Raw genomic sequence first — 26,759 nt, forward strand, 5'->3', positions numbered from 1 at the left:
AGAGCTCAATGCAAATGTGGTCGGGGAAATGTATCAGTCGTGTGAGTGGTCCGAAGCCGAGCCCCTCTTGAAAGAGACACAGGTATCGCCATCGCATCTCATAGCAGGCCGGACAGACACATAGAAAATGCTCCTCTGTCTCGACCTCCTCCATCGTGCAGTCTACAGATCCGCTGCTCTCTAGGTATGCCGGCCGCTCTCCTAGATCCACAACTGGTGGGACGAGACTCGTATGTGTCTGATAGCAATCCGCAAGGCGTGTGAGACTCTCCTATCCTCGAGGTACTGGGGCCTGATGATGAGACCATGCTCCGATATCCTCAGAAAGTGGTCATGATAGAACTGGGTCTTGGTGGGAAACTCCTCAAATCCCCCCCAAGCCCGAGATGTGTGAAGGTGGAGAAGGTCTAACTGTATGATGCGGTTAATCTCATCATTTGGAATGAGCTTCGGTGGTGCATCCATGCTATATTGAAAGGGGGGGAGCCTATCCATCTGGATGTCGTGGCTATCAAACCATGTGGACACTCGTGCATACCATGTTGTATCAAAGCCTCTCTCTGCCAGTCGTCGGGATGACTCGATTGCCTGTCTCGATAATCTCCACTGAGGTAGGGCCCAAACTCTGTGGAGAAAAGTCACGGTCTGGAAGAGGTGTCATGGCAAACTCTGCTTGTATGGTTTGATGGGGAACTGAAGGCTTACTCCGAATCATCCTAGATCCCATGATCACCTTTGGCCTCTTAAATCCCTTCCAGTTAGTAGCTGAAAGGTCACTCTCCCAAAAAGGTGTTGCATACATGGCAGTCGGTCTCACGTGAGTGTCAAAAAGCCAGCCCTTCGTTTGTGGATCCTAAAAATGCGCCTGGAAGCACTGTCTCTTTAATCGGGCCAAGGCACCCTTCCCTCGTGTGAGTCGTGCTTTGGCGGCATGGGTCATGGTGAAGCCTGGTCCCGTGAGTACTTCCCCTAGGTATGTGTAGGACTGCACTATCTCCACTAGTTCCCCTCGGTAAGTGAAACTATGTCGACGTCAATGTTGATGAAGCACTACTTGGGATGTGTTGAAGATCATAACCTTGGTTTTCCCAAGGTTGACTGTGAGGTCTCTCTCTCTGCAGAACATCTCCAAGGCCTCCAAGTGTTTCTGCAATCCCTCGGTTGAGGACGAAATGAGGACTCTTTCATTTGCATATAGTAGTATCTTTAACATCAAATCAGCCAATAGGGAGCCCTCTCCTCCTAGGCGATCAACAAAGGATGTGATCTCATCAATGTATAGCCTGAAGAGAGTCGGTGAGAGGAGGCAACCTTGCTTTACCCCTATGGTGCTCTTAACCCAATCTGATAACCCCCCAGGAGTGCGGACGCCCCCTTTGACGTACTCGTATAGAGTCATCACCCCCAGATCATGACCTCTGGGAGATGCAGCTCCTGTAGTCGCCTGATCAGGCGAAAAGCCTTCTGAAAGTCCATGAAGCAAGTGTAGACCTTTTGGCGCCTCGACTTCACCTCCTCATCGATGATGGCTCTTAGGGTAAAAATATGGTCCAGTGTGGAGTCCTATCTCCGGAAGCCTGCTTGCCCAAGAGCCCGCTGCCCATGGTCCTTTGTATAACTATTGATTGCCCTCTCCAGTACCGATCCATAAATCTTAGCCCAGTGTGGCCAATCATGAGAGTGTGGAAGTTCCCAGTATCCATGGGGTCCCCTGCCTTATGTATTTGTATAATGGTGGTAGTGCTTCAAGTATGTGGGAAACCGTGGCATACAACATGGTTGAATAGTTGCGCTAGAACTGAGACCAAGACCTCCTGTCCATGTGCGAAGTGCGCTATACGTAGCCTTTATGGTTTGGTGCTCTCCGGTTATGCATACGAAGGAGGGCATTCCCCACGTTCAACGTAGTGAACAAGTGACAAGTAGTGGGTCTAGGCATAAAGGACATCTCTGGTGGCATCTGACCTGGGACGTCGTATAAGAAGCATGCTTATTTGTGCCAAATCTCTGGGTATGTGATGGGAATGGGCCGTTTCCCCTCTGACAGGAGTCCCCAGCTGATAGTCGGGTCTCCCCCTCGAAAGGTTCTGACTACCTCATCAATCCTGTGAGTGAGAAAAGTCCGCTTCTTACGTCGTGTCATCCGACGTGAGATGCGATGCGTCTCAGATGAGGTAAGGTGTCCCAGGGCCTTCTGTGGGTTGAGTCGTAGGGAAATATATGATGACAGCCTCATGTACCACTGAAGCCAAAGTGGCTGAAACCTGAGCAAGATCTACTTCTGCTCCATGTAGGGTTGGAATCTCTCGAGCTAAGTGACTCATGTAAACTGGATCGAGAGTCAGGTCAAAGTGAACATAGGTCCGAGTGGGTGCATGGAGAACTCTCTTTGTGGCTGGCCTGGTAGTGGAAATACATAATGTCGGGTATGAGTGATCGGCACCGAGTGGGGGAGGGGGTACTACAAAGTCCTGAATCTGAGATGCGAAGGCAAGGGAGCCCATCAGGTAGTCCGATGTGCTTGTCCCCCCTCCATGTGGGAAACAAGTGAGTCCATCTCTGAAGGCCATTGTATATGATCAGATCATGTACTGCTCCCATCACAAGTAGGTGCCGCCCATACCCTGTCACGTGTGGAGCATTTGCTGCATCTAACACTGGTACTATGAGGTAATTGGATGCAAAGTCAAGTAATCCCACCTGGTTGTCCCCTGTGCGTGCATTGAATATGACCCATGGTCCTGTGATCTAACCGGAAGCCTGCCTGTTCCACGGCTTTGAACCTTTGTGTCAAGTACTGTGACAAGGCTGACCTTTGTGTCAAGTACTGATGCATAGATCTTGGACACGACATGTCCAATCATAATTGTCCTGCAGTTTTTTGGGCTCATGGGATCTCTTGCCTGGTGAATGGGGGTGATGGTGTTAAGGGTTCAAGTGTGTGGGAAGCCTATGCAAACCACTTCGTTGAAGAGCTTCGCTAAGATCGGGGCCGAGGTATTTATCCCGTATGCAATGAGTTTAGTGCGTAGGCCCTCGTGATCTTTCACTCAGCCATTGTGGAGCTTCAGGGCTGCGTGTTTGACACCACTGGCTATGAAAAGTGTGCAGGAAGTGGGCTGTGGTACATGTGAGAGTTCAGGTGCTGGCTGGCTTGTTTCTGTGTCCCTTTTTGCTGGACGTTTGAGATAATATCTGGATCCCATTCTACTGTGGTATCTTCTCCTTGAGATATTTAATTTTGTCTTCTATGAATGTTCCTATGACTTGGCAGCCATATGACAAATCCCCCCATGCATAGGATCAGTTTGTTGGCTTCTCTTCTCTGGTTTCCTGCTCTTTCACTTCCCTGTAAAGTTCAGCTTTATTGACTTTACTATGGACATCTTCTATCATCTCTTGTTTCATGGACTTCATCTGAGTGTTGACCATTCCTAGGACTTCAGAAACCAACTGTGGTGTTGGTGGGGATGCATCACACTTGTGCAGCACGAGTTCTTCTCCTTCCATATTGTAGACTTAACTTTCCAGAGCTGCAAGCTGAAACTTAGAGTTCTTGGACCTCAAGCTCTAAGTAGTAGACATGCTCTTGTGGATCAATGGGCTTCATTTTCTGATATGTTTTCGCATAGGGGATAGGAGTTGGGGCAAAGCTTGCAACAACTGAATACAAGGTCCTCATAGGGGTGAATGCCTTGATCTTGGGCAGGTTAGGCATCTCCATTTTGGCCTGTGCAAACCGGATAACGGAGAGAGAGATAGATAGAGACAATGTCGAGTGGAGATGCAAAATGGTTCTTTCCCAACACTGTTTGCTCTACTGATTGACGAGTTGGATCGGGGGATGCTATCACACAGTAAAAGAAAGATCCAACTTGCTGTATATTCTTGTCCTACTCCTGTACAAAGATGATTAGTATCTTGAACACATCATCTTTCTCAAAACAGGATGACTAAAATGCACACTTAAGTATCCTGATGGGCAGTTATTTGTAGAGCGGGAACTGTTAATCTTTGATACAAATCCATCCTCATCCTGATTGTTTGCTCTTTGGTCATAGTACGTTTCCTTAAGGTGCTCTGGCTTTCGAGGTCACGTTTGTGCAACCAAGGTTTTGGATTGTTTCTGTGTCTATACACTTTAATAGAAAGGAATGGAAACAGAGAACTGTGTGACCTCTTGTTTTGCCTTCTTTTATCATCAATACCAGTGCTTGTATTCAAAAGTATTATGCAAGTTTGTTGATTTAGTGCTAATTTTTTGAATATAGCTCGGATGGGTTTTGCTACCATCAACCCAGGCAGGTTGGTGTTTTGTGCTGGAAGCTTGGTTCCAATCTACTAGGAGATGGTGGAAACATGTTAAGGGTTGCCTCTCATGATCTAACAAAAAATACCACTGCGGCTTTAGTAAGGAATTTCCTGCCCCACCAAGAACAAATTTCTTCTCTCATACTGGTGGTTTGCATATTACACTTAATTAGTTGGATAATAATACTTCAATTGTGATGTTAACTGCAGGTCTTTCCTGTAATTTGTGAAAGCTTTTCAACAGGACATGACTGGGGTGGGAACAAGTTTGCCATGCATAGTCCACATCGTACGTGGGTGATTTTTTGTAGGATTGTGTAACTTGCTGGAAAACATCTGAATGTGTACTGCACTGGATCTAGGCATATGCTTGCCACAAAGCCCAGACAGCAGCTAGAGACAAAAATATATTGAGATTTTTTCATATTGTGAAGTGTGGATTATGTTGTTTCCTTTCTGTATTGTGTCATTTATGTTCCTGGAGTAAGAAGGCCGATGCTGGAGTTGTTATAGCAGTATTGGCTGAATAGACTTTTTCATTTTCTGAAGTGTGGATTATGTTGTTTCCTTTCTGTATTGTGTCATTTATGTTCCTGGAGTAAGAAGGCCGATGCCGGGGTTGTTATAGCAGTATTGGCTGAATAGAGAGGATTGGATTTAGTAACTTGGATCCATAATTCCTGCATGCTGTTTGTTGGTTTAGTACAAGGCTTTCCCCTGATTAAACTATTGTTTAGAGGTTCAGAAGGCAGTATGATTATATCTTTCAAGTCAACCTTAGTATCTTGTTTTATCTTTTGGAGGTTCATGGAATATTTCCTAAGCCATTGTGCTATATGTTTGAGAGCTATAAGTCTGAGCATGTGGCCCGAACCTGAAAGTTGATGACCTTGCTGCTCTTCATGTGTTGGGCTGATCACAGCCAGACCCGTGGCGGTATTAGGATAACGATGGCGGTACTAATGACGTGTGTATTGGAATTCAACCACATCATCTATGTCATGCATGCCATCACTATAGCAAGAGGTGGCGAGTATGATGCATGTATTGGAATAGGACCACATCATCTATGTTATGCATGCCAGAGTAATTTACTGAAGCTTTGTAAGTGGAATCGCGTACGAAGGCAAGATCTTCTGCCTTCTGTGTTTTTTTTTGTGCATTACTACCTTTGAATGGAACTGGATTTTTTACCCTTTCTGACGGAAGGAACAGGAAAATAGAGGTTCACAGACATATAGGTCGCATGTCTCTAAGTGTTATGAAAGGCAACTGTATGTTTGGAGGGTGGCAGAAGGTATGGGTCTATGGGTCAGACAGTTGAGGAAGGCCCATAAGTACTCCTACGATCTACCTTTCTGAATACAAAGGTACTGGTGTGTTTGGTTGCAGGTATCTTGTCAAATAGCACCATTATCGACAAAGAGAAGAGAAATGAAGCATAAAGGAAGAGAAAAGAAAGGAAGCGATCATGAAAGGAGAAAGAAAGAAAGAAATTTTATTAGAGTCTTTGGAAGACCGATGGGTCTATGAGACTGAAAGAAAACCTGAAAGACTACAAAGGATAAAAAGGGGAAGGGAAGAAAGTGTGATGATTCAGAAATGAGAAAGAGAGTGTAAGTGAAAGGAGTGTATGAAAATAAACAGGGAAATAGATGACATGCTTTGTAGACATATAGGTCGCACAATTATATCTGATATGCAAGGTAGAGGTATGTTTGGAGGATGGAGGATGTGCAGAAGATATGGGTCTATGGGTCAGACAGTTGCCAAAGACCCATAGGTACTCTTATTATCTACTTTTGAATACAATTAATTTATGCTAATGGCTGGTAAGGACGAAGCCAAAGCCAATAGAGGTGCTTTAATGGGTTTTTTTAACAGTAAGAAGTAATATCTTCCATCCAAAACAAGACCATTACAGCAGAGGTGGGATAGTAGTCTCCATCCGAAGCCTCCACATAAAACTTACAATAGAGGCGGAGAGAAACATGATCCGAAACCCTCATAACCCTAGGTGAGAGCCAAAAGTCAATCCCAAAACCTCACAACAGTTCACAGAAGAAACCGAAACACCATAACGATAAACCTGCTAAACCCTGTGAAGGGGAGACCTGTGTTGATACGAACTTCTTCTGTTTCTCTCTTCTAGTTTCGTCAATCACGGGCGATGGCATCACGTATATCCACCCAGCCAGCTTCGTGGATCACATGTTACTTAAGATACGTAATTTTTCTCTCATGTCTATCCACAAACCCACATCTCCCTAGATGGTTCCCTCTGCCACATGTCATCATTTTAGACCTTTTTACTTGGTACACCAATTACCCCTCTCTTGGGGCACAATTTAGAACATTTGCCCCTTGGCATTATTACACATTTAGGTGCACCTAGGCCTTAGCACTCAGAACCACCTAGTCAATGCCATTACACCCTCACCTAGGACCTTGGCAGTTACTTATCTTGACCATTTTATTTACGCACATAAAATATTACAAAAGTCGGTCATCTAAGAGAAAATGCCCACCGATCTTTCCGAGGTCATGCTATCTCGGCTAGAGCATAACATTCCTTCCCTTTTCAAGCATCAGCGTCCTCGATGATGAAATCTGGGAACACTCTCCGTAACTAGTATACGGATTCCCAAGTAGCTTCCGATAGAGGTAGACCATGCCATGCAACCAACACCGTGGGGATCTTCCGATTGCGCACTTGCATTGTTCCTCGGTCCAGGATTCTTGTTGGTTTGCGTCTTGCATTATCCTCTATCTCCTGAAGCAAAACAACACCTTCGATTAGTGAGTCACCAGTATGCAAAAATTTCTTTAAACGAGAAACATGAAACACTGGGTGCACCTTACACCCCTGTGGCAATTCTAATTTATAGGCTACCTTGCCTATTCTTTTTAGAAATAACCATGGCCTTACTTACCTGACACGAGAAACACCGTGTCACATATTCATGAATATGCTTTTTCATCTTTGGCCAAAAGAAATCTCGCTTCACGAGATCATATGTCTTTTCGACCCCTGGATGTCCCGCACATGGACTACCATGGCACTGTCGAATGAGTCTCTGCTTGAGATCATTCTGACTAGATACTACTACCTTGCAATTTCTTTTCAGCATACCATCCCCTATGGTATATCTTGCATAAGTTTGGCCTTTTCTGGATGCCAGGTCATCCTTTTCATTTTCCCCGGGTCTAAACACATGAGCTTTAGGCCATAAGCTCTGGACAAACTCGTCCACCTTTTGAGTTTCTCTGATCTCGGTCATTAGAGCACTTTCTAATACCGTGAAACTCATATTGTGCATAATGCGAGACAACGCATCAGCAAACTTATTATCTTTTCCTCTTCGGTACCGAATCGTTAAATTAAACTCCTGCATGAGCTCTGCCCACCTAGCTTGGCGACTCCTCAAGTCAGGCTGTTTACAAAAATGTTTCAGAGTATCATGATCCACATCCACATAAAACTCTGAACCATACAAATAATGCCTCCATGTTTTCAAAGCATGGATAACAGCATACATAAAGACTGGCTTTCCTCAAAGTACCGAACACTATTCTCAAGTGTTCACGATGCTCAGTAATACTTTTACTGAATACTAGAAGATCGTCAATAAAATGTACTACAAACTTTCCGATATACGGACGTAGTAAATCGTTCATAAGCATGACGAATGTCGGTAAGTCCGAAGGGCATTACCAAAAACTCATAATGACCAAACCTGCTTCTGAAAGCGGTTTTATGCACATCCTCGGCTCTAATCTGGATCTGATGGTAGCCACACTTAAGATCTATCTTGCTGAAAATCACGGCTCCATGTAATGCATCTAGCAAATCATCAATCCGAGCCATCGGATACCTGTGCTTAACAGTGATATTATTGAATGCTCTGTAATCTATACAGAGGCGAAACGTATCATCCTTTTTCTTCTTTAATATCACTGGCGAAGCAAAAGGTGAGAAACTTGGTTGAATCTGCCCCAACTTGAGGTATTCTTCCAGTTGTCTACGCACCTCCGTCTCTTCAGTAAAGCTCCTTCTATAGGGAGGTCTATTTACAGGTTCTGCCCCCGGGATCAGTTCAATCTTATGCTGAACATTCCGCTCTGGAGGTAACCCATAAGGTAGTTCATCCCTAAAACATTCAGAGAACTTCTCTGATATCTCTTTAGCCAACTCGGCCATTTTTCCATCTTGGGTAGCCTCAGTGCTAGTCGATGCATCATCAATCGACTCTACCGATGCTATACACAGACACAGAAACTTTTTCGGAGTCTTCCGAATTTCCATGGCTGAAATCAATGGTCCTCGAGGTAAATCCTTTTCACCTCGCAAAACATATTCTACCCCGTTCATCTTGAAATGGTAAATATGCTTTTTCCAATCAATGGCTGGATTTTTTCAAAAATGCCAAGCCATGCCTAGGGCTATATCTGCGTGAGCAAGTTTGGTCAGTTCAAAGTCTAGCTTCTCAACATAGTCCTGAATTCGAAGTTCCAACTGGGTAACCTTTTGGCCCATACTTCAGTGGAACTTCCGTCCGCCATCCTGACCGTATAAGCATAGTGAGACGGACTAGTTTTCAACTTGAGCCTCTAATAAGCTTCGAGTTGATTACATTGTGTGTTGACGCTGAGTCAAATAACACAATCACATCATGACTGGCTACTTGCCCTTTCATTTTAATCAGCTCGGGCTCATCGAAACCCGTATACCCCATTGCGGCGGGCTTTGAAAGGATGTTATCAGGTGCACCGCTTACTAACTTAGTAACAGACACACTTAACAACACAGGTACTAACCTCTGAGAAGGTCCCGCCAATTGCATCTGCATATGTTCCGCATTGGGACTCTCCTGTATTTCCGCATCTCATTCAGATATTATTATATTGGCCGTGCGACGGTCTTTATTCAGTGGACAGTCTTTCCACTAATGTCGCTGAAGGCAGCCGAAGCACAATCCTTCTTTCCTAGCTTTCTCTTTTTGTTCAGGAGTCAACGAGGACTTTGACCAAGCCCAGGCTGCCATTGGAGTTATTTTTCTTTTCACCCCAACGGTGGTACTTGTTTTTGCTGGTCCCTCAACCGGCTTCACCTGCTTGGTTTGGCCACTTGGCTGGGAGACACTTGTCTTTGAAGTCCATTTCCTCTGAAATCCGCCTTTTCTCGGGTACTCATACCGAGTCCCTGCCTGCACAAATCCACTAGATCTGCCTCTGGCATTTTCATAGTTCAGGGCTACTGCAATAGATTCATCTAATGTAGTCACATATTTAGCCTGAACTTCCATTTTAATCTTGTCGTTCAGTCCATAGATATAGTCTTTCAACTGAACCGACATAGGGAGAGGGTCTGTTATCTTCATAACACATTCCCTGAACTTGTTAGTGTACTCTGCCACCGACAGATTTCTTTGACGAAGGTTTCTATAAGCATGCCAAGCTCGGGACTCTTCGTCAGGTGGAAGAAAGTGTTTCTTAAATTCAGCTTTAAACCCTTCCCAGGTGGTAGGGGCAACTTGATCTTTCTGTTGCTTTATCCACCATCTATCCACTGCCTCAATAAACAGGTGAGTGGTCTCACGGATTTTCTTTAGATCAGATCTGATTTCACAAATGGCGAAGGCTTCTTCGCACTTGTGTAACCAAACCTCGATCACATCAGAACTGCGCTCGGTCATCCGACCAGCGTACTTCTCCGGTCTATAGTTGGCAATATTAGGCACCTTGACCTTCGCACGCTCTGATGAGTGTATACTGGGCTCTGGCTCTGCTGGAGCTTTGCCCTTATCAATTCTAGATGGCCTAGCCGACAAGGCTTGCACCATCTCCCTAATCTCATTTTGACCAGCGTTCACTTGAAGCTGCTGGTTCATGATTTGCTGTAAAGCATCTTCTAATATCGAAATCCTACCCACCAGAGTAGGTGTTGTGTGATGGGACATTTGTTGTGTAGACCGTGCTCTAGATTCACTAGGATCCACCCTGGAATCTTGTCCCTCTGCCTCCATTGTTTCAAAAGGGATTTTTTTTTTCAGATTCCCCTTTTGTTATACAAGAAAAATAAACTGCAACCTCTGCTGTACAGGATTAAATCGCGTGCAACTGGAAACTAAATTTTTATATGGAAGAAAGAAATTTTGCTCCCTGGAGTAAATCGTCGAAGACGGCGCTGAGACCCAGAAATCACTTGTCACTCCTCCTGTTGAACCTTGTTACACTGGTTTTGGACCACATGTACAAGTCACGATGCTTCGAGGTCCTCCGGTCTGTGTAAAACGGAAATATCTATTTTTTTTTTCGTCTGATGTTACGCAGATTTATCACCCCGCTCCACACGGGCGCACGTCGCTGCTCAGCAAACCCGTACGTCGTCGGACCACCAGGGAGGTCCAGGCCCTGCGACTCGTTCACTTGCAGAATACCTGTAAGAGCTTAGCTTCTGGCATCAACCACTACCACGCAAAGCTTGTTCGTCAAAGGTGCGCCATGCCATCGCAGCACATCGCCAGCCTGCTCTGCTCATCGAAAATCTCCCGCAAACTGAACTCAGCCACCACGCTGTCCCCAGGCCTCGCTGTTCATCGTCACGGGCAACAACCCCTCCAAATTCGTCGCAAGTCACGAGCAGCCGAATTATCACGCACTCTTCTCATCCCGTTCGTCCAGCCTTTGATCTCTACCATGTGCTTTGATACCAAAATGATACGAACTTCTTCAGTTTCTCTCTTCTAGTTTCGTCAATCATGAGCGATGGCATCACGTATATCCACCCAGCCAGCTTCGTGGATCACATGTTACTTAAGATATGTAATTTTTCTCTCATGTCTATCCACAAACCCACATCTCCCTAGATGGTTCCCTCTGCCACATGTCATCATTTTAGACCTTTTTACTTGGTACACCAATTACCCCTCTCTTGGGGCACAATTTAGAACATTTGCCCCTTGGCATTATTACACATTTAGGTGCACCTAGGCCTTAGCACTTAGAACCACCTAGTCAATGCCATTACACCCTCACCTAGGACCTTGGCAGTTACTTTTCTTGACCATTTTGTTTACGCACATAAAATATTACAAAAGTCGGTCATCTAAGAGAAAATGCCCACCAATCTTTCTGAGGTCATGCTATCTCGGCTAGAGCATAACATGTGTTTCCAGTGAGACGTGCGTACTTTTCTCCAGTGAGAAAAACCTGTGCCAATGGTGTGATTTGAGGGAGCAATTGATAACTCGAACCTTCAAATTGCTTGGAGGAAGGAAAGTGACAGGCGAAAATCATCCTTGAAAAGCATCGGATGCGGAGGAAAGGAGACATCACCACGGATCTGCGGGTGCAAATGAAATGCTCTCCAAAAGCTAGATAAAAACACCTAACATCGTGCAGACACAGCACCATCCCAGTCTGAATTATGATGCTAGGGTGGCCTGATGGAGCGAGGTTAGGTGCTTTAATGGGTTTTTGGAGATAAAGGAAGAGAAAAGGAAGGAAGCGATTAAGAAAGGGCAAAAGGACCAAGTGATAGCTCTAGCTAAGGACTTGCCAACAAAAAAAAAGGTGGCATGACCGCTAAGTCCTTGTTTGAGATAGCGTAAAGTAACTCAAACAAGAATAAATAAAATCCACCAATAATAAAGGGGAAAGAGGAGGGTAAAATGGGTGGAGAGGAGGGGGAGAAAAACAAGTGAAAATGAATGCATACGGGGAGAGGAGAAAAGAGAGGAGAGGATATAGGTAAAAGAGGAGGGACCCAATAAATGTAAGGGGGGAGGGTCCCTTTAGTTAGTGCAGACCCTTGTTATACAGTAAATTACCCTGTCACACATTTACTAAGGGCCCACCTACACTAAATGCTAAACTCCCTCATTACCATATCAAAGGGCCACCTAACAACCATCCACTCCGGTCTTTGTTGACTATGTAGTGTATTTTGAGGCCTTAGCACCAAAACGACAACTATTCCATAGTCTTCCTAAAGTGGACAGAAATGAGATTAAAAGGTATTGAAGGGACAAGTGTAAAACTAAATGTTCTTTCAAGGGTAAGCAGAGCCCACTTTTCCACAAGATACTAGTCCTTGTAGGATCAATGCATCGGAAATTGGATCCTTTCCCATGAAAAGTAATAATATCAACATTGACTCTAGAGGCTTAAGCAAAGAAAAGGCGTGCCTTTAAAGGCAAGGCCAAAAAGGCGAAGAAAGTGTGACAAAACTCAGAAAAGTGAATGAGAGTCTAAGTCAAAGGAGTGTATGGAAAAAAGTAGAATATGATTTTGTATGTAAATACACAAAATCAAAAAGAGAAAAAGAATGCAAATGACCTTATGCAATGATACAGTAAAATCAGAAATGAAAAAAATGACTGATCGAAAACTCAAACAAACATAAAGATGGCAAAAAGAAGTATCCAAAGATCTTCTCTGCTCCAAAAGGAGCGTGAAAAGAATGGGGAGTGATCTTTTTTGTTGACAGAGGACAATTAAAAATGATTGAAGGGCAGTTGGGTGGGGATAGAAAGATACAGGCACTGACAGAAAGACCTACATTAATGTTTATAGTGGGTATCAGTTAGTAGCCATGACACGCAGGGAATTTGTGGTGTAGTCTTCAGGAATAGAAGCGTATTTAAGTCTTCTTAGTGTCATTTTCTTGTAGCAGGAGTCATGTTACCAAAATTTTTCCTCTTGGTAGTAGTGGGTCAGTTCTTTCAGCAATAGTCTTCAATTGTTGATAGGCTGCTGCATAGCTTGTGTGTTTGTTAGTTATTGTCATGTTTGCTTCTTAGCCCTGTAAGGTAGCGTCCTTGCTGTTTACTTACCGGACGGAGATTGCGAACATTACAATCTTCTATGGGTGTCTACAATGCATGCAGGGATGCTTGGTCTTTACAAGCTTTAATGGCAGGCATGCTTATGGGACCACAAGTCAGCATGAACTCATCCTACCTTTCCTTTATATGGCTGGCGATAGATACTGTATATGTTGATCTAATGCACATAATGTATGGGTGTAGGTTTTTTCACTAGGATCTTTCCTGCTGTAAGTTCGGCTTAAATTAAGTCCAGAGTTTGTGCCTTTCAGAACACGATACTAGACTAAATATTGAGTACAGCTTGTGGGACAGGTGAATCTCTCTCTTTCTCTCTCTCTCATATTTGGTGCAATAGAAAAACCTTACTGGTAACACATATGATTGAATGGTGTGCCGATGAATGGTATGCTGGACACTTTCTGACAGGTTGGTGCTTTGCAACATCCTATGCTGTCTCAAAGAAAAAGCAGGGTCGAATATCTCAAGGAGATGACTTTGATGACAAGGACTCGGCTCCTATGGAGGAGTGGTTGCGCAACAAGCCTTTAGGTTTCGGCCAAGGAAAAGTTTATGATGTTTCTCTAGAAGACAAGCTTTTAGAGGAGATCGAGCGTGACAAAGCTGCACAAGCAGCTTCTTTGTTGAAGTGGACGGAGGAGGAAGAAGGCCAGGCTGAATCAAACAAAATCACGAAAGTACAAAGAAATGTTGAACCAAAGAAATCCAGGAAAAAGAAAAGTAAGTCTTTTTGTTTCTTTTCTTGGCATGTGTTTAAATGCAAGCTCAATAGATCAAAGTTATTGAAAGTTTTAAAGGTAAATTGTCTATTAAATTGGTTTCATGGTGAAGAGGATGCGAATGTTTTGTTGAAATCAGTGGCCAGTGGATGTCACTGGTAGGATACAAAGGATTTGTTTTCTTCTACCTTGGCAAATCTTTTTCCTATTTGAATGGTTTCACCCACTTTGCTATCATGGTTTGTTTCTTCTTTCAGCAAATTGTTTTCCTATTTGAATGGTTTCCCTCACTTTGCTTCCCCCATTTTGGACTTTGCATCGACGTATCTTCTTATTCCTGACACCTTACTTGTGCTCCCTTTTGGAATTGAATATTAAACACGAAATTCTGGTGATGGTTGTGGAATGAGAGGGACTCTTTCTTATCAAGAACTCCTATTATATCCCATATTAAACAGAAGATTTGGTATATTATACAATCCCATCGTGGTATGGTTTAGCGGTACAAGACATTTCGGTGTTTCATTCATCCAGAAATGTGAGGAAGGGGGGCGGGGGGGTGTTGAGTAATGATATGATATGTGGGGTTGGCTTGTCAGAATGCTAGCATTGTAAATAGGACATGTTACCTCACACAGTTGTGAGCAGCACCCAGAGCAAGGGCTGGATCTACATGAGCATGGACTTCTTTTGACCTCTTTTGTTTTCTTTTTGAGGAGGATGTTTGTAAAGGCTGATGGATGAAAGGTTGTCCCTTGCGCATGCAGTTTGATGACTGCGGTGGCTCAGAAATCTACCGAGCATGCTTAATTGTTGTCAGTTGACCCAAACTTCAATGTTGGTAGTAAAGAAACTTCTTAGTAAGAGTGTAGTGGAAGAATGGAAGAGCTCTGAATGCACGCATCTCCTGCTCGCCTGCTGCCTCACCTTCACCCTTCCCGCCATAGCCTCGACGCCTTGCGCCTCCCTTCCCCTTGTCATCGCCATAGCCCTTGCACCCTCACGCCCCACTGTGCTTTGCCGTCGTGACCTCTCTCCTCCAAGCTCCCGCATTGTGTGTCGCTCAGCATGCTAGGGGCTCGGTGAAGCAGCCAGTGTTGGCAGTTGTAGCCCCGCCCTCGATCCTCGACTCTCCACGCTGTTCGTGCGGCCCCGTGCCAACAAGATGCCTCAGTCAGCAGCTTCCTACAGGTGGTGTCACATAAAGTGGAGCCACAGGCTCCCAGCTTGAGTTGGCGGCCCAAGGCGCCAGGTGCAGGCGGCCCCAAGCCCCTTTGTAGGTCGTATTGCTACAAGGTGGTGAGGCCCTCCCTTGATGCCTTTGCATGGTAAGTTTTTATGGAGAGGTCACACCTCAGGAATCGGTGTCAAGCAACGGATTATTGGACGACGGGTACTTCATGCTGAAGCCAGGCTCCGGTTTTTTGTTTTTTGGACTGCACTTGCAGCTTGCCTAGCTTGCATTCCTTTGGCAAGTGGGTCTTCTTGGTTTTCCTTCCCTCCTTTGGCAGCGGAGCGTTAGTGGTTGTTTCTTGGGGAGCAGAGTCTTGACAGTGATGCCTTAGTCTGGCCAGAGCAGCTCTCATGGCAGCATCCTCGACTCCCAAAGCCGTTAAGATTTGGCTCCCCCTCTCAGACAAGCAAGAGGTTTAGTATGTAGGACGGCGGCTCGTGGGTCGAACACCCTTGAGGAGGCAGAGAGTGGCTGCAGGCTAGTTTATCGCTAGGTGGTGACCATATTCAGGAGATTACTATCTATGGCAATGATGTATTTCTCCTTCAACTGAGCTATTCAGCCACTTCACAGGCCCTTGTGGAGTAGAGTGCGATCTTCCTGGGTCCACACTTGGTCTACCTCATCCCCTCGTACCACATTTTCACGGCGGAGGATATGGATACGACACATCATGTCCCCCGCTTCTTGGGGCTCCCAAGGGAGTACAGGTCCATTCTTCCTTCTTTAGGGGGGGCCTTCGGCACTGTGTTGGAGTCCCCTCCGGTTACAGTAGCTTCAGTAGTAGCTGATGATGGAGTTCCTAGGATCAGGATAGTTGTGGAGAGCCCGGAGTCCCTTTTGGAGGTATTTCTTCTAGAGACATTGGATGGAGGAACACTTCGGCAGAGGGTGGAGATCTCTGGACTCTCTGGATAGTGCCTACGGTGCAAACGGGTGGGGCACCTAGCTCGAGACTTCCGTAGAGGGCAGACACAACCTCGCCCCCTCCTTCACAGGGTCGTCAGGGTCAACAGCGTGAGACATTGGAGGATAGGGCCTAGCACTCTCCCAGACAGCCCTAGTAGGAGTCACAGACAGCTTGGGTGACACCCTCTGAGGGCAAGTGGATCCTAGTAATAGGAAAGAAGCAGCTGAGCAAGTGGACTCGACGGAGAGCCAGATGCTAGGCGAGGGAGCGGATGGAGCGTGTGTCAGCCTCTTCCCTCAAGAGGAGCAGTGAGTGGACCCCACCCACAGGACATTCCCCTCGCAAGTAGAGGGGGCTACCTCTTCCGAGGTAGACCCCTCAAGCATCGAGCATCCAAGTAGACAGCCTACACTACAACAACAAGAACCAGATGTACTGATGACAAAGGCTTCCCCAAGGAGACCCTCTCAGGAGATGGAGGAGAAGCGACAACGCCAACATGCACCGACACAGAAGCGGGCACCCTCATCTTCTTTGGTGGAGCCTTCACCCCCTTGTCCTCCCCACCCTCTGGATCCTCCTTCCCCCTTGCCGCCCTCCGGATCCACCAGCCACCCCCCACTCCGCTCCCTCCCTCTTCCCCCCTTTCCCATCCCCCCCAGAGGTTATCATTCTCGTCCCCCCTCGTCCCTATCCCTTGCTCCACGCTCCAGAGTTGAGTTATCCGCTCCCTCCTCCTCCTGAGCCCCTCCTACCCCTCAGCCATCGGGCAAGGGCAAGGGGATGGCTTCTACTTCAGCTCCTTCCTCGGAGCAGCAGGTTGGAGCCCACCCTTAGAGGACCATGGCCTCACAATAGGAGTCAGGGGACAACAGTGCTTCTTCTCACGTTCCGGACGCGAAGCTTTGTCTTGAACATCCCCTACCAAGGGAGTTTTGGCGATTGGGGCCATGGAACTACCTTGCTATTCCGGATTGTTATCCTATGTCTCTTGAGCTGATGATTCTCATTCTGTAGCCAAGAAAGGGGGGTTCATTCAGTGTGATCGAATCTCCTACCCACCCGTTTTGAGGCATCGAGTTTGCCTCCACAGGGGAGAAGAAGTGGATGTCGGATATGTTTGATGACATGACAGAGTAGCATCGCTCGAAAGGTGGGTGTCGAGCCGGTGGCGACGTTGGTCCATAGGCGCACTGACACAGACTATTCTCCCTCCATCAAAATTGCAGAAGTCCCGCTTCGTGGAACAAGCTCCCAAACATAGGCGAGCTTTGTTCTTTTTGTCATCCTTGTCATGTGCTGGACCGTGGTAAGTCGAAACGTGCATGGACTTCATGATCGTGCACGTAGTAGCCTTAGTATCTGATTCTTCGCCTGGAGCTGCAGAGAGTAGCGGTAGGAAGGTCAATTGACCTCCTCTTGGTCCAAGAGCACATGTTCACAGTGGGCTGATATTGCACGTCGCCATCACCTCCTCCCAAGAAGGGGGCCCGAGGTCTGGTCCTTAGCTGTGGGGAGGAGTGGCAAGGTTTGTATTTCAGCTTCACAGGTAGTGGCCTTTGAGGTATTTGATCAGGGTGAGCTGATTGTAGGCAAGGTAGTGTGGATGGGCCTTCGCGCGAGGGGCCTCAAGATAAGGGTCTTGAATGTATATGCACCAGCATGCAGACATCGCCGACCGACCTTTTGGAGACGCCCGACAAAGTGCCTCCCAGATGTCGACTCGTGGATTGTTAGAGGCGACTTCAACAACCTTGAGTTCACCGAGGACAAGCACAAGGGGACCTCTTTCTCTGACATGCCAATAACAGAGAGGAGCACCTGGGAATAGTTTGTTTTTGCAATCAGGGGCACAGACCCTTGGTGTGAGGCAGAGTTTACTAGGACTCCATGCAGCTTACACTTTTCTTTTGGCTTGAGGAGGCAGGACGGGTTGCAAGAGCGCCTGGACCGTTTCTATGCGGGGGACTGGGCGCTACACGGAGGGAGTTCCACTGACATATTAGAGGGTACCACGATGTCTGATCATTCTCCGTTCATACTTCACCTCAAGCAGTCCTGTTCGAATCTCCTCCAGAAGGGGATTAGTATTTCAGATAGTTTGCTTAGGAGGCGGAGATCCAACATTCCATAGCTGCGATTTGGCAACATCCGAAGGGAGCCCCTGTGGCAGAATGGGCATCTTGGGTAGTAGGTCAGATATTTGACAGTGGAGGCCGGTTGCCCTTCTAGACACTACTTACAAGAAAGAGGCCAAGGTCTTGAGTTTGAGGTGGAGGCCCCACCTTCCAGATATCATACATGATACACAGATTGGTTTTGTTCAAGAACGCAGTATCTTGGACAACATTTTTACTTTCTGGGATGCAGTGGACTAGGCCCGCGAGGAGGCTCAACCTCTTGCGATCCTTCTCTTGGACTTCGAGAAGGCTTATGATAGGGTGCAATGGTCTTTCCTAGAGGGAACAATGAGGAGATTGAGCTTTTCAGAGAGATGGATCCGGGGTGTTTCAGCCGTCTATGTAGGGAGTTCTAGTCAGGTGACCATGGTAGCTACACATAAGAGGGATTTCCTCTATCCTGCTTCGTTTGATAGGGTTGCCCTGTGGCCCCCTTCCTTTTCCTCTTTGTGATGGAGGCCAAAGGCTTATTTTCTACGTTCCGAGGCTGCGAGTCTTTCAGGCATGCAACTCCTGATCTGACAAGAGGACGAGCTTTCGAATGCGGAGTTCGCAGACGACATAGCTCTGTCCGTGGAGGGATCAATGGCGAGCCTTGAGATGGCATGGGGGATTTGGCCATTTATAGTGAGGCCTTTGGAGCTCGGATCAATTGGATTCTTTACGGGCATGGAGGAGGTCTGGGAGACCGGGGACTGGGGGGCAGCCCTTGGCTTTAGGTGGATTCACGCGGACAGACAATGAGATATCTAGGGTGCCAAGTTGGTTTGGATAACACGGCAAAGCAGCAGTTTGCTGCGGTTTTGGAGAGCGTTCGGTGCAAGTTTCTATATTGGAGCTTGGCCAAGCTCTCCCTTGGAGGCAGGGCTCTAGTTGCCAATTAGGTTTTACTCGCCATGTCCTGGTACATTGCTTCATGCTGGTGTTTCCATAGGGGTTGCATGGGAGAGTTCAGAAGATTGGTGTGAAACTTTCTCAGGGCGGGTTCGGATTGTACGTGGAACACCAGGGCTAGAGTAGCCTGGCAAACAGTGATTCTCCCGCAGTCGCACTGTGGGTTGGGCATCAATAAGAAGACGTCGCACGGAAGGAGGAAGCAACGGCCCGGGAGTGCGAAACATCGAAATAGGACGATGAAACTTTCATCCAACACACATACGCTGCGAACAGTGCATTCTGCACACCCTTACTTTTCTCGGGCTACAGAACAGCTTCTCCTTCCCTCCAAACCCTGAATTATCAAGGGCATGAGCCAAGAGATTTCTTGGAAATTTTTGCTCTTGAACAGTGAACGGGGTGTCCCAACGGGGCGACTCCCCTCCCGTGTGAATTCACCCTTAAAATCCTTAAACCGTGAAGAAAAGGGACCCCCCTGCTCTCCCAAACGAAAAGTCGGATCGGAACAAGATTTTAAGGGGGTGATCCACCTACCAAGTACCCCCTATAACGGTATGTAGAGCTCCAATCCACTCAAAATAAGTAGCCCAAACAGAGTGTACCAGTTTACAGCAGAAATACAAGAAGAAAAGCATAAAAGAGAGGGAAGAAGAGGTCATTTGAAGAGGTTTTTGGACACAAGCGAAGCGGGAGTCGGATAAGTATCACCAACTCTACAACACTTGACTTTTGCTGTAAAATAAACCCTTTTTTTTGATATTACAGCAAGTCATTTTCTCTCTTGTATTACTAAAGGGAAAGAATGGAAGGGGAAGGGAGATATAACAATAAACTTATTCCTTTTCCTCCATTACCCGAAGGAGAGAGAGAAAGAACACCTTCACCCCCTCCTGAAGAGGATGGATTAGGTGACAGTTACACACATCTCGAGTATGATAACCCACAAATAGATTTACAGCAGTCTTTCCTTCAAGAACCTCTTGATAGGGAGTTCTCTTTTCATAATGAAAGAAGAAATGAGACCAGCCAGAACAAGGTGATGAGTTTACGCCTTCAACTCGAAACCCAGCACACATGGATTATAATCCAAGTGCAAGAGGAAGAGAGGAGACTCTTGTTGATAAGCTGATTTTTCAGCTTTGCAATATAATTGAGTAGTCCATTATGACAAGATTAGGGACTAAGAGGACTTCAAACTTTGGGAATGAAGAGTTGAGTACCCCTTCTAAGAGATCCAAATTCCAACCGCGAGAGAGAATCGAGTTCCCCAAATATGATGGGGCAAGGGAGGCTAACAAAATACTCAATTGGATTCGCCATTTTGAGCTATACTTTGCCCATCAAGGCAAGACCGAGCAAGAGAAGCTTGCTCTTGCCACATTGCATCTGCAAAAGGATGCTCTAATGTGATGGTCTTTGTCACAAATAGGAAAAGAGCCTATTCATGAATGGGCTAAGTTTGTGGAGCAACCGAAAGCCACTTTCATGCCCCGAGGCATGAAGAGAACCTAACCTTTCATTGGGAGAGGTTTAGGCAGTTTGATAATGAGAGTAATGCAGATTTTACAGCCAGGTTTTGGAAACTCTCTCTAGAGTTATCCGAAAAGAGTGAGGAAGATAGAAGAAAGAAGTATTTAGCAGCCTTAAGTCCAAAAGTAAGGTACGAGGTTGAAATGTTTAACCCAACCTCGCTTAAGGACCTCACTAAGCTGGCTGAAATATCAGAGAGGAAATTGAATCCTCGTAAACCCTTCAATAAGGAGGGTGGGTCAACATCTAAGACCAACAACATACCCACTTTTAGGAAACCAAACCGGTTTAAGATTAATAAAGGGAAGGGTAAAGCTCTTATAAGGAATGTGAATAGCCAATCACGTCTTGGATGGGTGCCATTTCCTTCTATGAGAGACGAAGAGAAGAAGTTGATTAAGGAAGGAAAATGTTTCGGGTGTAAAAAACATAAGCCAGGGTACGTATGGCATAAGTGTCCCATTCTCTTGGCTAAAACTACCAAGACGAATTGAGTAAAAGGGAAAGCCAAGACATCCAAGCTGGAGGGTGAGGCTTCTACCTTACCACCCTCAAAATCTACCGTGACTATTGAGCCAATAGTGAATGCTGTCCATTCAGCCTATACCTTTGGGCCTCATGATCTTTTTAAGCTGTATGGATTCGTGAATGGACAGAGAATAGTGGTTCTCCTAGACGATGGATGTAATTATGACTTAGTGAGTGATAGATTGGTAAAATTACTCCATCTTAAACCAGAACCTATAAAAAACATGTCACTCTCAGGAGCTTTTAGGGACACAATGAAGAAGACACATCCATAGTACGGAATATTCCTTTTCGTATACAAAAATATAGAGATCGAAGGGATTTTCTAGTAGCTCCTTTACAAGACGTTGACATGATTCTAGGTAAACCATGGTGATATGATTTTAACACTACTATCATTGTTACTTTGTACATAAGGATGAAAACATAAGGATCGTAGGGGATCGAGACGTGTATACAATTCCATTGATTACTCCTACCCAAGCGAAAAGATTGGTACAAAGAGGGGTAGATTGTAATCTTGTGTATATACGGGATTCACGAGATCTTCATATATCAAAAGAAGATCGGGAGAGAAATGAGTTCCTTAGAGCTTATGAGGATCGATTTTCAAGAGATGACTCATTCGAATTGCCTATGGAGAGAGAAGACGATCATGCCATAGACTTAGAGCCAGAAGCTTCTCCTCCATGTAGAGCCCTATACAAGATGAACAGGATAGAAATAGAGGAGGTAGAAAAATAAATTGAAGATCTATTGCAAAAAGGCTTGATTCGACCAAGCAGTTCTCCATTTGGAGCACCTGTATTATTGGTCAAGAAGAAGGATGGATCATATCGTATGTGTATAGATTACGGTGCTTTGAATAAACTTACGATTAAGAACCGGTATCCGATTCCAAGAGTGGATGATTTATTGGATATGCTTAAAGGTGCTAAAGTTTTTTGCAAATTGGATTTGAAATCTGGTTATCATCAACTTCAGATGAAAGCTGGAGATGAACATAAGACTGCTTTTCACACTCTCAGTGGACATTATGAGTTTTTGGTCATGCCTTTTGGCTTAACTAATACTACAGCCACTTTTAGTAGGTTGATGAGAAGGGTTTTGCAACCCTACTCTGGAAAATTTGTCATAGTCTTCTCTGACGACATTTTAGTTTTCAGCCAGACTGAGGAAGAGCATAAAGATCACCTTGCTAAGGTGATGGAACTCCTAAGGAAAGATCTATTGTTCCTAAATACCAAGAAGAGTGAGTTCTTCAAGACATAAATAGAGTATTTGGGACACATTGTGTCTGCTGAGGGAATTCGGGTTGACCCTAAAAAGAACAATGTGACGTATGTTAGCGCATTAAATCTGACACAAGTAAGACTGCTGGTCTTTTGCAGCCTTTGCCTATTCCCTCTGAAAGGTGGGAACACATTACAATGGATTTTGTGTCAGGTTTTCCCAAGGTTGATTAGTTTGAGCAAATTTTCACTATTATAGAGATTGGCTTCACTTCAGAGAAAGAAACCCCTGTGCAATAGTGGAGTCCCCTCCTCGAAAGAATCGAATCACCTCATCGATCCTATGCGAGAGGAAAGCGCACCTCTTGTAGCATGTTAGGTGGCGTGAGATTCGTTGAGCCTGGGGAGTTGTAAAGTGTCCCAAAGCCCTCTCACGTATGAGATGAAATCTCATCTCTCGGCACTCATCTTCAAGCCATGGGTTTTGGGGTATCTTCCCAACTGCATGGTGTGTTGAGGATCAAATCATGGCGGGGAATACTTTGGCATAGCGACATCTTGAACCACTGATACAAGAGTGTTTGAGACATGGGTAGGTCTGCATCATCTCGAAGGGAGGTCGGTAGCTCATGAGACAAGTGGGTCATATGGACAGCATCAAGGACATGCCAAAGTGTATCTGGGGACACCGGTGTGGGAAAGAGGGTCCCAGCCTGTGGCTGGTCAAGATGCTGAATGCCATATAGTAATGGTTCACATCGAGGAGGGAGTGATAGTAAAGTCATGTACAGTGTGCGAAATAAAGGCTGGGGAACCCATCAAGTAGTCCATTCTACTTGTTCCCCCTCCAGGTGGGAAACAATTGAGCCCTTTGGATAACAACCATCTCTGAAGACCGTTATATACGATCACATGTGGTGCATCCTCTGAGTGCCTCACTATTCCAAGCTTTGCTAGGTTTATCTCTGGTACTCTGAGGGGATCTGATCAAAAGTCAATTAAACCCACATGTCTGCTCCTCGTTCACCAATTGTGCATGCATGATGCAAGAGAATCATTCGATGCTGTTACATACAATCAGGCAATTGAATGCCTTATTTATCCCTGCAATACCTGTCCAAATATTCAGCTCAGTGTATCCCAGTTGAGCAGGTATGTGCACAGCCCAAAGACCCAGCATTGGAGTGCTGCAAATCGTGTTTCAGATATTTGCAATAGGAGCAGATCTGATGGGCAGAGGGGAGCTCCACACAGGCAGACAGTTTGGACAGGCTCAAGGTATCCTGGCTCAGCTTTGGCGGCCTGGAACAGGTCACTTGGTGCCTGACACCACTCAGGAGCAGTTCGGAGTAATTTTGCTAGGTGCATGGGTGTCTACTGCATGTTGTACGGGACTGTTGGAAGGCTTCTGGAGCAGAGACAGGTCCACAAACAGGTTGAGATGGCCAGGGCAGATAGGCACATGTGTGAGGCAGTGGTTGGACCAAATCCACGCTGGAACATGCTCTGAATGGCGGACAGGCTGCAGGAGAGGGCAACAGGCTGGTCGGCAGTTAAGAGGCTTTGGAGCAGGTTGGATGGTAGGCGTATGGGCCTGGGCAAGTGGCGGTTAGACATGTGCCACATGGCCAGGCAGGGCCAGCAATAGAGCAGACAAGTAGGTGGGTGGGGTCATGTGGGTCGTCTGCGAGGTCGGCCACTAGGGCTTCCAGGTCTGCCAATGAAAGGGGCCATTGGCCTTATCAGAGGGAGCCCATTGGGGTGTTATTGAGAGCTTGGCAGACGTGTGATGCGGAGGCGTTGGCCATTATTATTGGCACTATAACGGATGCGGTACCTCCTCACATTCAGACGGCGGACACTTCCTTTGCTGCATTGACCACACTGAAGGACGTGTATTAGCTAAACAACGATGCGAGGATTCTTGACCTCTAGATGGAGCTCTATGCAATGAGCATAGATGAGGGAGATCCATTACATGAGGCTTATGGTCCAAGTAATCGGTAGTTATTCTTGGGGTTTGATTTCTTGAAATTGTTATTTGGTTGCAGACCTTGCTAGACGAAGGTTGGGTTGAAACATATGAGAGCATGGTGCGTGGAAGACTCCAGGCTGTTCACTTGTTATGAGAGGGACAACTAAAAGAACGTGGCATTTGGATTACCCAAGTTGATGGCGGGGTCGTGACTGAAGGAGGTGGTGCTAACGCAAGGAGGGATTGCACCTGGAGTAGTAGGAGCCACTGATTGAAAAACCAAGAATTGGCATCGACACAGCAATGGTCTAGGGGGCTTCGAGATGGGAGCTGATGGATCATCTTCATCAATGAGTTGGGATCAGGGCAAGATGCGTTGGTGAGAGGGGGTGTTGGAAAACTCACCTCCCCATCTTCAGCCCCCAAATGAGGAAAGCATGGGGGAGGTGTACTTGGGAGTGATGTGTCTGCCACATGGGCAGCACATATAGGGCTTCGAACAAGGCTGTTTTTCTAGTGTAATTAAATAATAATAATAATTTACAAAAAGAAGCTTGCTAAATCAAAATGATGGCTTTATTTCTAAAAATAGGGCTGTTTTTTGGAAAAGTGTGGTTCACACTTCAAAAAGATAGATTTGAGGAGAAGAAGAGTTTACTTGTTACACACATTTTCAAGGAAGCCTCATACACATGGATTTCGAGGCGAACTGAGAAAGACACCAAAACAAGATTGCGATCGAGATCCAGACTGAGGCTCCAAGAATACCTTTCAAGTTCGAGATTGAGATTGAGACACTCATTTTCTACCTCTAACTAAGATTAAGATTGTGACTATGATTGTGCTCAGATTATGATTGAGATGCTGGAGGTAGAGCACAGGGGTGGTAGGGCGATAAATCTTTTGAGATGCTGGAGGTAGAGCACAGGGGTGGTAGGGCGATAAATCTTTCTTCCTATGGGAAGTATTACTTTTTTTTGGAATAAAGAAACTCTTTCTTTTCCAATTTCGAATTGTGATCTTATGTGAGAACTCGAGTTCTGTAACCGGGCACACGGCAGTAGATCAAATTAATCCTTTCTGCATGCAATCTCTATTTGGCATTGTGATAATGTATCTCAATGTGTTTCATGCCACTAAAATAGCACCCTAACTGCCAATGAGAATTGGAGTAGATGGTTGCAAACCACCACGAAGTTCTACCATCAATCACCTGAGCCCATACTCATTCTACTGTACTTGTGAAGGCTGTCCTGTACTCACACTCTGTACTCACACTTCACATGATGATGATGTTAGAAAACTGAGCGTCATAAGCTCATCTTTGGCATGAGAGAATGGGCCATCTCAATTATAGAGCTCTTGCAAAGCTACATTCACAGCAGATGGCAAATGATGTACCTCAGACTCACATAGTTTCCAAACATGTGAGGGTTGTCTTTTGGGTAAGATGCATCGATTTCCTTTTCAAAAGAATTGTCCAAAACTCTCACAAAGGAAATTGCAGCTAGTACACAGTGATGTCTGTGGCCCAATGAGGACAAATGCCATTGGAGGATACAAGTATTTCATGACTCTCATTGATGATTTCACAAGGTATTGCTGGGTATATCCTTTAAAGGCCAAATCTGAAGTTTTCTTATGCTTTCAGAGATGGCTGAATATGGTTGAGAATGAATCAGGATGCAAGCTTGTCACCCTCAACACAGATACGGGGGGGGAATATATGTCAAAGGAGTTTGATGCATTTCCATCCTCACGAGGCATTATTCACTCATGCACTACTCCTTACACTCCTCAGCAGAATCCTGTTTCTGAAAGAAAAAACAGGTCCACAATGGAGATGGCCAGATGCATGCTTAAGGCCAAGTCTTTGCCCAATAAATTTTGGCTTGATGCAGTAATGTGTGCCAACTATGTGCTGAATAGATCACCTACACGGGCATTAAAGACTATCACACCTTATGAAGCATGGAAAGGCAGGAAGCCTTCACTTTCACACATGAAAGTTTTTGGGTCTCTTGCATATGTTCATGTACCATCTTAGCTGAGACATAAGCTTGATGACAAGGCAATCAAATGCATATTCATTGGTTACAGCCAAGCGAGCAGAGGGTATCGGTTATATCAACCAAATACTGGGAAGATTATTGTTAGTAGAGATGTGATCTTTGCTGAACATTCAGCTTCTCCTCTTGTGGACTGCAAAGCAAAGCCAGATATTGACATGTTTGATGCCTTTGAATCTTGGTTACCTCTGCCATCAACAGAAGAGGATTTTGAGCAGCAACATGAGCCTCCTGCAGGCCCTCCACTAAGCAATAATCAGCCACAACCTCATGCTGATTTGCAGGTTACTCTTCCGGCACAGAATGATCCCATTACTCATGATGC

At 45.6% G+C, this 26,759-nt stretch overlaps 1 protein-coding gene across 11 annotated transcripts in view; it reads left to right on the forward strand.

Annotated features, from left to right (window-relative positions):
• The window catches only part of LOC147886118 (RNA-binding (RRM/RBD/RNP motifs) family protein), a 69,657-nt gene that overhangs the window by 37,183 nt on the left and 5,715 nt on the right, over positions 1 to 26,759 (forward strand). For 9 of the 11 annotated variants that reach the window (XM_087395390.1, XM_087395396.1, XM_087395389.1 and 6 more), the window contains 3 exons: positions 4,272 to 4,410; positions 4,522 to 4,600; positions 13,569 to 13,880. In XM_087395390.1, coding sequence (XP_087251516.1) covers positions 4,272 to 4,410; positions 4,522 to 4,600; positions 13,569 to 13,880 — 530 coding nt within the window. Of the gene's footprint in view, positions 1 to 4,271; positions 4,411 to 4,521; positions 4,601 to 13,568; positions 13,881 to 26,759 lie in introns of those variants that run through there. The other 2 variants (XM_087395399.1, XM_087395400.1) reach the window with 2 other exon arrangements.

This window comes from Dipteris shenzhenensis, chromosome 24, assembly GCF_047967505.1.
Source record: "Dipteris shenzhenensis isolate YYH24624 ecotype China chromosome 24, Dip_SZ_1.0, whole genome shotgun sequence".
Classification (NCBI taxonomy): Eukaryota; Viridiplantae; Streptophyta; class Polypodiopsida; order Gleicheniales; family Dipteridaceae; genus Dipteris; species Dipteris shenzhenensis.